The following is a 13,577-nucleotide window of genomic DNA, read 5'->3' as shown; positions in this document are numbered from 1 at the left end:
CGTCTGCTGTTGTAAAGAATGATTGCGTTAGTTAGTGTCAGTCAGCTTCAACCAGTCCCATCATTCTCCTGTCTCATCAACACAGTGCTGCAGCTCACTGGATGTTTTTGTTTCCACACCATTCTAAGTGTAGATACTGTTGTATGCAGATGTGTACTGCTATGAAGGCCCCTATGATGTGCACTTGCAAGCACAGTTGTGGGTCATTTTAAAGGTTATGTAAACACTATTCTTGTGGCAGATGTATATACATCAGTCAAACTATAATTGAACGCATGATAACATGGAGTATCATCTTGGTGAGAATAGTCAACAGAATTCAGCCAAACATCTAGCGCCGTAGTTTCAGACTATGTAGATAAATATAGTAGATTGTAACTAAGCACTGTTTTGAAGGATTTCACTAAATGATCTGTGGTGAGCAAATGAAGCTGCATTGCAAACAGCTATTCTGAGGAGACACTGCAGAGGTCAAGCTAATCTCATAAACTCCGGAAGGCTATTAGGTTGAAGCTAAGCTAGCGTTCGTCGTTAGCCTACATGGTTGAAGAACTAACACAAGCTTAACAAGATGAACAGGCTTTGTAATGTTAAAAAATAATAGAATTGATGGCTTTGCTTAAATGCCACAGGCAGACCAGCTACTTTTAAGGAGGACTTTTTTTCCTTGCATGCAATCAATACACCATGAATGTTAATATAACGCATGCTTTGGTTAATTTAACCAATTGAGATGGGGTGAATCAATTTAACAGGTTTATGCAATCCATGAGTTTATTTTTAATGAACTATTATCTACATATGTTACATAAATTGTTTGCATATGAATTCCTTTACAGTCAACAAAAGGAAACATCTTATTTAATCTTTTTATCGGCGGATGTGTATGAGCTAACATCTAAAGAAAAAAAGAAAGTATTAATTAGAATTAAGAATTAATACGTGACACATTTTGTGAAGGCCAAACATACAAACACATTACATTCTGACAGTACACAGTGCACACACACATCTTCCTTTACAAGGTTTCATGCTGCCTGAGCAATAAAAGTTTTATTTTCATTGTTCTAACAGACCTTTTTCACTGCAGCCATTTTGACATATGAGTAAAACACCCAGGGCTCATCAGTAATGACATCAATAAGGCCTGGGATGAGTGATACCTGTGTCTTCCTTTATTATTCCATGTCAAAAAGGCTGTAGTAACAAACGCTTTGGTGATGTTTAGTGACCTCACTCCATCACAGCTCCACTCAGCTTCCACCTGATCATCTCATCAGCCATCAGACTGTGTAGCAATACTCACTTTGGTGACTATAAAGAAACTGTGCTTCCTTTGCTAATTGAGACTTTATGCCAAGTTACAAAAGTACAAATGATGATGGCATGCACTGCACCACTGCCTCTCCATTAATCCACAGTGTCTGGAGACAAAGACTGAACCACACATCTCTGGGAACATGGGGCATCCAGGCTTTTATTTTTGTAAATCCTCCGTTTCTAATTGGCCACTGTCAATAGTCCCGCCCTCGCTGTTGCCTGATTGGGTCGGCGAAAGCCTTCCCGTGCTCCGATTGGCTCCCACTGATACAACACAGTTCCGCAAATCTCGCCTGTTTATGTTTTGACATCTTCTGGTGGAGAGCCACACGAAGCAGCACACAAGTTCGAGCCCGAGGACACCGTCAGCGGCCACCGGCTCGGTTCGTAGCTCCAGACACATCAACACCCCCCCCCCCACACACACACACAGGACACCCGGGTCCTGGACCTCGAGGTGGCACTGCAAGGGGGAGTTAGATAAGCTAATGCTAGCTAGCCAAGTTAGCAGCTGCTGGGTCCTCATCCACCTATGGAACTTTAGCATTAGCCTTTAGCCTGTGTTGTTGTGACAGTCTCGGGTGCTGCTGCCTTCAGCTGAATGAATGAATGTTCCCAGCGAGGCTGAGGCAGTCCTTCTGCTCAGTGGGGGGGTTCTGCGAGAGAAGCTCATAACGATGGGGACGCTGGGAAGTCCATCGTGTGCTGTGTTGTTGTTGCTTAGACTGATGGTTGCTCTCTCTCTCTCTCTCACACACACACACACACACACACACACACACACACACACACACACACTCCATCACATAGACTCCACTGAAACACTTGACAGGCTGGTTTCTCCATGTGGCGTAGAGCATCAGTGGTTCCTTATGGCAGGTCCATTGTGGTTGCGTGTAAGAATGAGGGGGGGATGTACATGTGTGTGAAATAGTTGGTTGAGGATTTTCTAGTTTGCCTAAACTGTCTGATTCCACCCGATCACATCTGTTTTACTCCAGGAAAGTTAGCATGGTTATATTAGTCTCTGCATTCTGATGGCACCTGTCTGCACATCCTTAAGAGATTTAGATTAAGATACATTTATTTGTCCCACACACATGCACAGACATGCACAAGCACACTCATGCAAGGAGGGAAATTCAACCTCTGCTTTTAACCCATCTGGTGCAGGACACACAGAGCAGTGGGCAGCCATGTACGGCGCCCGGGGAGCAGGTGTTGGGGGAGTAAGGTGCCTTGCTCAGGGGCACTAGAAAGGGTAGAGAGAATCCTCTTGGATTTTTGGACAGATCAATCCAGGTTCGTCTTTTTGTTGTTTCTCCGTGGAGTCGAACCAGAGACGAACCAGAGACCTTTTCTGCCCATAGTCCACCGCCTCTCCACTTGACTTCATGCAGCCGACCAGCATCCACTTATCACAGTGGCAGCAGTCCCATCCTCCTGCTCGGGCATCCATCGGTGCTCAGGGGGCAGAGATGCAGTAGAATTCCTCCAGCACGTCCAGGGTCTTCTACAGCTGCTCTCGGACACAGAGGCGTCAGGAGGAGACATTGCAGTCAGATGCTGGAACTTCCTGTCGGTTGCTGTCTTCTTTTGCTGATAAGAGGCCGTTGGGTGTTGTCTTCTTTTAACTGAGCGCTCCCAAGGGCGATCTCACACACACTGTAGGAAGATTATTTCACTCACTCTCATTGATACTTTTTGTTTTGGGGACAGAAATGTCAGGAGAAGCCTTTTGGAACATCCACACACTGACTAGCTGAAGTTAAAGTCAGGCATATTTTCCTCACTGTATCAGTCCAGTGACACGTCTGCAGACTCCAGCTGTTGCACCAATAGAACTGATGTTTGTTCCTACACATAAAAATAAAACAGTTTTTATGGGGCTGGTGGCAATTGTTCTGGTTGATGATTGGTTGTTGAGTAGATGCTTGGATGTGCACTGGCTGTTTGTTTAACAGTGACAGTCGGATCTGGACTGTAGGTCATGACTCACACTATCAACACAGCTCAGACCAATGCAATTTAAATAGAATTAATCCTCTTTTTAGAAGGTTCCAGTTTTCAATCGACTTATAGCTGTTTTACCCTCATGGCAATTTTAACAGCTGTAGATTGTGTTGATTAAGATGACTGGTTGAGTATGGTGACACGTTAAGCACATATTGGATAATCAAATCGATATGAAGAGAATTATGAAGAGCGGATTCAACTCTGTGCTAATTTGTGAAGATGCTGTTATAAATAACATGCTGTTTCAGCATTCTCTTCCACCACGATTCTCTGTGTATACTGGTAACATTTTGTATAAACTTCACAAATTGTGATACTGCTTAATTTTGAATGATATTCTAAATTGTAATGGTGTTTCATTTATTAACCTGTTTTCCGTAAGCACAATGCAAGAATCCGTTGACACCTGGTTCAGGTTAATTTGGATAAGGCTGCATGTATTATGTGAATGCATGCTGCTGAAAAATTAACTGCAAGTTAGTTTGATTGCAACATGATTATATGTGTCTATGCTGCTATAATGTTAAAATATCATGTTGTATATTTTCAGGATAAAACCAACAGGAGAGAAGATGGCGTCCGACTCCCCTCGCAGGCCGAGTCGCTGTGCTGGAGGAGTTCTGGTGCGAGCGCAAGCTGCCACGTAAGAACAGCATTCTTTATTTTTACATTTAAAAGTAGCGTCCTTCCTTTAAGTGTTCCCCTCGTGCAGGTCATTAACACTGCAGCATGACTCTAAATATGTTTTGAGATTGCTGCCAACAGTTGTGGAGATATTGAGAGTTTGATGTACTGTTTGAAGTACTATTGTTTATGTGGATAACTGCCTTATCATAAATGATGACGAGCTTTTTGCTGTCACAGGGAGCAGTCTTACATGGAAAGCGTGGTGACCTTCCTGCAGGATGTCGTCCCCCAGGTATTTGATTCTTCCAGAAGTTCACCCACAACATCTGAAAGTCGTATCACAGCACCCTACAACATGACTGATTTTCATGAGTTCATTATGTCTTGATCATGGGATGAGACAGACGAACCCAGATGCCTCCAGAAAAAGTTAGACTGGTCACAGCATTTCAAAGTTATTTTATTGACATCTGACGGTACAACAACACAAAATCATTGTCTGTCACTATACTGCACAGTATGTCAACATACAATATACTGGACACACTGCAGTATGTGGTATGGAATTGAGCTACTGCAGTACTGTTGAGGTAAAGCAGCTCTGAACTGTGATGCATACAAATATATCTCAACAATAGAAATTTAAAAATCCAAAAATGTCTTGGACCTGAAAGGAAAATATAGGTTGTAGTCTACGCAGGGACACAGAAATAGACTTCGGAATATTTATTTTTCAGATCAGTGTTTTTTAAAGAAAGCAAACAGCTGTTTACTGTAAAGGTTTAAGGTCGGGTCAAGTAAGTTTCACATCTGAACAAATGAAATTCTATATGACACTGAAGAATGTAAGATACAATGAAGCACATAGGTTTCATGAAAGTTTGGAATTCAGTCTAATAACATAAACATGACATAAACATGAAAAAGTTAAAAGAAACTACATTAAAGATGTCAGGTGTCAAACATACAAAAACTAAGGTGTGTTAAATGTAGAAAATTATAATATGTGGTATAATACACACTTTGGCTGTCAGCATGTTGTCTGCCAGTAGCCTCTCTTTACTTTTATTCTTCTACAAATATCCGTCTCCTTAATATATTAATTCAAATGAGTAGATTTTGTATTTTAGTTAAATTCCACTTGAATGTTGAACATTGTTGTTGTTTATGTTTGCCTGCTCTCTTTTCTGTGTTTTTACAGGCATATACTAGTTCTCCTCTCACTGATGAAAAAGAGAAGATAATATGGGTTCGCTTTGAGAAAGCTGACTTCAACGGTAAGTCTTTCACTTCAGTGTCAGACAGCTGAGTTTTGGTTTCAGAGCATTGAACAGTTGTCAATGCTTCACATTGAATAGCCACTTTTTACTTTGAGTTTTTCAGTTGCGATCTTCGGTGAAAAACAAAGGATCGATTTCCATCTATAACTCTATAACTATACTATATGAGAAAATAACTAGTTAGATTGTTAAATCAAACCTACAAAAAATGAGAGAACCCCACCTCCACTGTTTAAGGTGCTATGTTAACTTCTCAGTCTGGATTCCGGTGTTTGGTCGCTGATTAAAAATCTACTGGACTCTTAATATTTATGTTTTTCGAATAACTTTATGATGCTTTAAATATGGTTGTGTTCTAGCTAGGTGGTTATCACTTTGGCAGTTTTGGTACTGAATGCACAACACCAAAAGTTATTGGAACCAAACCGGATTGATTTTTACATCAGCCAAGGAGGTTATGTTTTCACCCCAGCTAATTTGATTGTTGGTTGATTAAGGGGACGGTTGGGTCTTGGCGGACGTATGTACTCTACTGAGGGAAATTCTAGTTATTAAAAGTGTAATAACATTTGGATCCCGAATCACAAAAGCTCCTGAACCTAAATGCTAAAGAATACAGAATGAAAGTAAAGGAAAAAGTGAAAATGATTGATTGAAGTAAAAAAAAAGACACTTCAGTAAATATGTATTACTGTGACTTCGTTCTGGGGTTTATCCCAGTGAAAACATTAAAATGCACCTGATGTAATTCACGTGTTGCATTTTTCAGCACATCCTCTCAATAAACAATGTTATGTCTTCTCTTTTTTCCCAGACACTGCTCGTAACCCAGAGTTCATGGAGATGCACAGTGGAACTAGTGACCCTCCCCTCTGCCTCATGATTGGCTACACGGATGGGATGCAGGTCTGGGGCGTATCTGTAAGTCAAAAGCGTAATTGGCCTGTGAAAATTGTACTTTCATCTCACACGATGCTCCATTTTTCATCACAAGGACAGAAAAGATTAACACCAAAACCAAGTCACTTGTGTAATATTTTGTTATAGTTGTCATGGACATCACCTAAAAGGCTGATGCAAAATCAACCCCAAAAATAACTACTGTTTTTAATATATTGACCCAAAAGTATCTGTAATTAAAGGGATGGTTTCATGTTTTATTGAAATATACAACACACAGATTTTTTTTTATGTTGTGAAAACAAAACACTCTAATCAGTCATAGATCGATTTGTTTATGTGGTAGACACTGAAACGTTACCAAGCTATAAGGCTCATCATGTCACTTGACATGTTTCAAATTGATTATGTTATTGTGTAATGCAAATATTGATTCCATGCGGAGTTCAAAAGCCAAACACCCTCTGACACTGGAATGTGTCAGGACATGTCTGATGCCGTAAAACATACGTGTACCTGAAGATTAACAATGAGTAAACAACAACAAGAAAAAAACACAGTCAACGTATCTGTGTATTGTGCAGCTTCGCTGTTTTTATTGTCAGTTTGCTACAGAGACATTATCACTCTGCTGAGCGACAACAAATCAGCAACAATCACACATCAACTGCTCATGCACACAATAGTCACAATTAGTAGAAAATTTAATTTGGTTATTACTTCCTAAAACATACCCTGTAGGTTCGAAGCATTCACTATCATTTATTTCATTATAAACATGTTTTTCGATAGTTTGAGTGTAATTCACTCTCTGTGGCTGAGATCTCTTGATATCACCTCATGGTTGTTGCTGGATTCTTCGCTCGTTTCAGCTTGATTGTCAATCAATGAAAGTGACCTCATGTAACTCCTTATGAGGCACATAGCAGGGTTGCATTATGTTTTACCCACACAATTACACTTAAGTATTCAATGATAATATTCATTGGTAATTCAGAACAATTGTTTTATATATGAAGAAACTAATGCTGGTGTTTTTAATCATTATCATTTAGTAATGGCCGGGTGTCTCGATTGCATGTGGTTAAGTTCTCCGCAGTTTTAAGCCAACAAATTTTGTTGTCCACTAGATGGCAGCATTGACCATGTTTTTGACAGTAGAACTTCAGCCTCCAACAAGAGCTGAAACACAGGTCCTCAGATCCTTCTCCACAGCTCTTTGAACCAAGGTGGTGGAGACAATAAGAAGACAAATAAATACAGAGCCCGAGTTGTGTTTGTTTGATGTTGTCAGTGAGGTGTGACTGACAGATTAAGTTTGTGCAGCTTCTCAAAATTAATTTTAGAATCGAACAGAATGGAAACGGATACAGTTGGATACAAGTTCACATAGAGTGCGGTTCTTTTAAACGTATTTAAGTAAAATGGCAACTGCACAGTTGTTAGTTTAGCTTCCTGGTTGAATCTTTCTTCCTCTCCCTCTTAAACTGATCCAGTCTAATACAACAGTCTTGAGATAAATTCTCCTTCACTACAGTGTTAGTATTTGGGTAATAGCCATGAGTCATTAGGGTAATAATAGCACTATAAAGAAAGAAGCAATGATCTATATGGAATCAGAGGAAAGGAGATGGGTCATAGACCAAATCAAAGTCCAGTGTAACACCCCCGATTACATCACTGGAAACTACTACATAGTTGAGAAGAAGTATTTGTTTAACAGTTTAATTTAAGGGCTATCCAATTTGATTGCATGGGTGACATTGTGTCTGCTGCTTGTAAACAAGCTGAATTAATCCGTAATACTATGCAGCACATACTGTGTTCCAGTTTCAGTCCTTTCCTGGTGTAATGTGAAATATGGCCACAAGATGGAGACCTTTCGAGCATCTGGGAAAGTAAAATCAGGGGGATTTGGGTTTACTTGATCTGTTATTTACAGATCAGATGTGCACCACAGAGAGAGAATCCTATATTGAATAAACTAATTTATCTCTAGGTACTGTACAACATATGTGTTGCAATATGTATGGTTTACTTTTTTTTTTAACAAGTTGCGTGTTGAAATCCTATTTTTCTGTTAAAACATATTCTAATTATGGCCCGACCTCAGAACTTGCACCAAGTAGCATGGGTAATATGTCTCATTTAGGAAATTCACATCTATAAAGTCACTGTAGGAAAATCATTAGAAGTTTTCATGTGCTCTGTGACTTAACAAATTACCCACAACCCTGCGAAGCCTTGGCTCACTTGAGTATCACCTTTCATGTAGGGGCTGTCACCGAAACACGCAAACTTCACATACATCCTGTGAGATCTAAACACGCTAAAGTCCTTAATCAGCCTCTTTGTAAACATCCCAGGGCCGCGGGACACAATCTGACTTTACCCATGAACACACACATCGGCCGCTGTGATGTGGCAACTCTTCTGCCGCTGGAAGATTTTTCTGTTGCAGTTATTATGGTGCAGCAGAGGATTACAGCTGTCCCACACCCAGTAAAATATACTGGGAGCGTGGTGAGGCTGCTCTGCTCGACACCACTTGTGATTCACACAGCTCGCCCTGGCCTCTTATCACATGCTGTCCCTCCCCGTTGTGTTCTTTCAGTTTTGAACGTTTACGGGACGTTTCTGGGCTGTGTTTTATTTTTCGCAGGGTTTTAAGTAAGCACTGAAGGTGCCTCGGTTTCTGCCTCTCGAGTGGCCGTGAAGTGTTTGTGACAGTTGCTAAGCCGACACCCTCTGTAATGGCCCAGCAGAGTACGAACATACACGTGTACACACGCTTTCACACACTTGTGAGATGGGGACTCCTGACTGGTCATATGGATGCTGACAGAGGTGTTTAGGCGATGAAGATCACTGTCGCCTCACACTGGAGAGGTGTCGCCCAGCACAGCCTGATAAGAGGCAGACTGTCGTGGACTAATTGTCTGTCTGCGTACGTGTTGAGATGAAATGACCTGCTGGGAAGACAGGTGTCTGCAGCAAGTGTCTGGGTTAATGCATGTCCTGGTTAAACATGGTTTAGGTCTGAATGTCTGATTTAGGCCTGAGAGAGAATTTTAATATGTGGCATAAAATAAGACATATTTAATTTTCTGTAATGAGCTATGCACATTTTGCGTGGTTTATAATATGTTAGAGTAAAAAAGAATAGTGATATTTTTTCCAATTCAAAGCACACAAAAACTGTTCTGCAGAAAATGGTTTGATACAATCTAAACATGTGATGAAAATCATTCTAATAGACGGGACCTTCAGCCGTGAAAAGTGTAGCTCTGTACTGTGCCCTCAATTCTGAGGAGCTGACACAAAAAAAACAACATTTAGACATAGTCATATAAATCAAAGCTGCACAGGACATATTTAAGTGTGACCTTGTGTTTTTTTGTGTAGGGTCAATTCTAATTCCTTTGTTTGGTTAAAAGGATTAAAGTGTTTGATATCTGCGGTATACTTCAAGCAGGGGCCTGAAAATGATTTTAATCTAAGGAAAAAACTACTGAAAAATTATAATTGAAATTTCAAACAAACCTTGTGAAGGAAACAGCTGAAAACATAATCAGATACATTGCAAAAAATGTTAACGACTAAAATTAACACTAACACAAAACACTTTGGATCTCCAAGCGCTGCAATGGTTTTTAAATCTGTGCAGCCAGTTAACTATTCAATAAGCAGTGTCGACGCGATGCACTTCACACTTCTTATTCTCCTTCAGGGTGTCATATGTATCTGTATCTACATCACCAGCATATTAATTGTGGATGCTTCACCTTAAAAACTGTGACTACCGGTTTGCTCTGCCTCACACAAGCAGTCATGCACTCTGAGTTTTCACATTGCATGTTATGAAATCCTATGAACCGGCACCTTTTAGTGTATGATCCCCAAAGCACCTGCTCCCTCCAGACCTCTAATATGTCCAGCATTGTGGTCGTGAGCGTACTCACTTGTGAATATGGCCCAAATATCACTTCACAGCTTATGACATTACATTTGAGAGATTAAAACAGACGAGCAGACACTGTGATTTCACAAAAGCATCCGAGCCACAAATGAAATGAATATAATGAATAACAGTATTCAGGGCAAAACAACTTTTGAAAAAGCAATTTGGCATATTGCATACACAAGGCCTCTAATGTAATGGTGGCAATGTTGTGGATGGCAGTAGATGTCACACAGAGCCATGTAAGACCAGGATGAGCAGAGGGGTAATGCACAATAACCCGACGCATTAACCTCCGGCCCTCCCATCGTCTCATTTTAATCCAGCAAATTCCATTATTCCCCTCGCAGGTCCATTTGCCTGTATAGGAATCTTACCCTGCTGCCAACCTCATTTTATTCCTGCTATCAGCGCTCGTGTAACCTGCTCGAGTCTCCAGTGTTAATCTACCACTGCTGGGTCTTAAGCACTTTGAATAAAAACGCAGCTCCAAATCCGCCACTTTGAAAAGGCTACTAATTGCACAAAAGAGCGATCATCCCCTCAGATGGGCTTAAAGACTTAAAACAAACAGATTAAATCACTAGTAAAGTGATAATGCAGGTTTCAGTGTAATTTAACGCATAAAAGAATAACAAAAGTGGGGCATTCTGCGCTTAGAACAACGTGCCATTACGCATGCTGAGAGCCGTGCAGGCCATTGACCTAATATACCAGCATCACATAGGAACACAGCTGAGACACGCACACAGGCAAACACTCACACATACACACACAGACACACACAGGCATCCATTAAGTGCTTTACACTGCGGTTGTACGTCTGCTGTAATAGACCAGAAATGCAGCAAACTTAAAAATCCTCTCTAATAGGACATCCTGTAATGTTTATCCGTAAATGTAATTTCAAGCCCGTACAAATGTGCTGGAATGCACTTGTTTGATCGTTTGAAGCTGGTTGATGAACAGAAGTCTTAAAACAACAAAAATATGTGGTATATGGATGGATGGATGCCGAGTGCTGTATTTTTCTCTTATTCATTTTGGCTACAGGTTTGGAGGGGCTGACTTGTTACTTTTCCTCTAACCTAACGTACTAATTTACTACTTGCTCACCTTAACGCAAACCCTAAAACACGTCTTCTCCTTTCATCATTCACGTTATGAGGACTTTCTGTTTGTCCCATAAGGAAGACAAGCCTCCATAATTTGACTCTTTAAACAGTTATAGATTGTCCCAACATGAGTAATAGTTTAATAGTCACTAGACCACACACCACACACACACATTGTGGTAAGTCACTTTTTGGACATTGTGTAGACTTGAATTCATTTCCTGGAGACTTACCGTAACCATGTTGGAAATTTGTCCCTCAAAGAGGCTTACGACAGAAACACACACTTTGCAACATCTCATCATAAACCTGTTTGAGCTTCCAGTCAGGGATTTTTTCTTTATTATTCTGTGATTACGCAATTAAAACTCAAGACAGTCTTGGGAGGTTGTAAGAAGTGTTGAGTGTTTCTTGTGCGTGCAGTCAGACCGGGACAGAGACATCATAGGGCTCCTTCCCACTTGGCATGAACCCATATCCCCAACCCTTCCCTGTTGGCTCTATCACAGTGTAGGAAGCTCGTTTCCAGTGCGATGCCGCCGGGCCTTCTCTTCTGTCCTCAGTAGATTTTACTTGGTGGTTTGGCTGAAACTTAAACCACCAGACCGCCCTTGTTCCCCATCCTCCGCCTCTGCCTACCCTTGTCTCCGTCTCTATGACGAGTCGATTCCACACAGTTGGAATAGATTATATTTCTTACAGTGTGAACAAATGATTATTTGTCCTTGTGCTTTGTTGTTCTGCAGAGACCTCCCTAGACATATATCCTTCATGGTTATTTCACACATTATTCTCCACATTATGGAAACTACAATGAACACTTGTCCCAAGGTAGTTGTTTATTAATACCAGATAAATGTGGTGTTTGCAGACTCGCAGCAACCAACAGGAAAAGGTGCCCTTAAAGTTAACCTTTGGATTTCTTTGATGGCGAGAAGCACTATGGAGTGGTTTAGTTATGAGCAGGTCCCCAGCTTCGTTTGCCCTATGTTTATGCTCAAGCATGAAAGTGCACATGATGTGACACAATACACTCTACTACCAAGGGTTTCACAGTGTTTCACTGACCTGGAAGTGGCTGTCATTTGCCAAGATAGGCAGTTATGCACCAACACAGGCAGGGAAGAGGGCTGCTTACTGGTAAACATGGAAATGTGTATAGCATTTAAAATATTCAAAAACTCAGCTCTGCAAAACCGCAATGCTTTCCTCACATTTTAGTGACATCAAGGACACACGCAATACATTGAGAATAAATATAACTTTTATTTGTTTGATATTAAACTCATGTGAAGCAACAGGTAGACACAACAACACTTCTGGTTGGTGTAAGGGCTGAATATGTGTGTTAAGCTTCAACTTTACTGTAATGTTGGTCTGAATTGATGAGTGCAAAACATCTTTCCCCTGATGGACCTGATATATGTACTGATGCACTATTGAAACCTTTTCTTTCAGTTGGCAGGTGAAGCCCAGGAGCTGTTCTCGGTGCGTCATGGTCCCGTGCGAGCTGCTCGCATTCTGCCAGCACCTCATATCAGTGAGTACCTTACCTGGAATTAACCTTTCCTAATGCTACATCCACACTACTATGTTTTTGTCTAAAACGCACTAATCTAGAGTTTTAGAGCCGCTTAAACAGAGCAGTTTAGAAATGCTGCTGGCCCCATTTTAGCTTGAAAACTCTGGGGCTGCGATTTAGTCTGGGCAGGCAGAAATGGAGATGTTTAAAAACGATGATGTACAGTAGACACTAAAAACTTGTTGGTTTAATTCTGACCCTTAAGGCCGGTGCATGCTTCTGCGTTTTCACGGGAACGGAGACGCAGGATTTTCCGCCAGAAAAAGGCTCTGCGGAGCCGCCGTGGCGATGTAAATAAATCGCTCTTCTTCGTGCAACACACAAAGAAGAGCCGACTTCGACAAAAAACATTACTGCGCCTAGTGTTCTGGCGGGGAATTGCATGGCAACACGCGCAACGGTTGGAGAACCATGAATGAGAACGAGTCCTGCGTTACAGCTGCGTGCCTGCGGGCCCCTGACGACGCAGAAGCATGCGCCGGCCTTTAGCCTTTTATGCATGTCCTCCCCCGCTCTCTCTCTACCCCCCTCCCCAAGTCCTATCCATTAAAGGTGATAAAAATCCCCAAATATCTCAAATATAATAGAAACAGCTTGTTGATTGGGTAGTTTTGTTCACGACGTAGCCTTTGCTTAAACGTCAGGCTCCTATAACATGATCCTCTTCTGGAAGACACAACTGGCATTAGCCTAGGCCACTAGTGCATAAGGTAACATTGAGAACCCAAGTGTTGTTGAGCCTTTTATCTTTGCCAACAGCTTTTGTGCAGTTCAAT

The 13,577-nt window shown here is 41.2% G+C and overlaps 1 protein-coding gene across 2 annotated transcripts in view; it reads left to right on the top strand.

Moving 5' to 3' along the window:
* Positions 1 to 1,641: 1,641 nt before the first annotated feature.
* Positions 1,642 to 13,577, top strand: part of bcas3 (BCAS3 microtubule associated cell migration factor) — a 312,845-nt gene continuing 300,909 nt past the window's right edge. For both annotated transcript variants that reach the window (XM_061072808.1, XM_061072807.1), the window contains exons 1-6: positions 1,642 to 1,703; positions 3,887 to 3,979; positions 4,201 to 4,255; positions 5,165 to 5,240; positions 6,058 to 6,164; positions 12,678 to 12,759. In XM_061072808.1, the coding sequence (XP_060928791.1) occupies positions 3,909 to 3,979; positions 4,201 to 4,255; positions 5,165 to 5,240; positions 6,058 to 6,164; positions 12,678 to 12,759 (391 nt within the window). In that variant the 5' untranslated portion in view covers positions 1,642 to 1,703; positions 3,887 to 3,908. The remainder of the gene's footprint in view (positions 1,704 to 3,886; positions 3,980 to 4,200; positions 4,256 to 5,164; positions 5,241 to 6,057; positions 6,165 to 12,677; positions 12,760 to 13,577) is intronic.

Source organism: Limanda limanda, chromosome 6, assembly GCF_963576545.1.
Source record: "Limanda limanda chromosome 6, fLimLim1.1, whole genome shotgun sequence".
Classification (NCBI taxonomy): domain Eukaryota; kingdom Metazoa; phylum Chordata; class Actinopteri; order Pleuronectiformes; family Pleuronectidae; genus Limanda; species Limanda limanda.
This window is presented reverse-complemented; position numbering and strand designations above follow the sequence as displayed.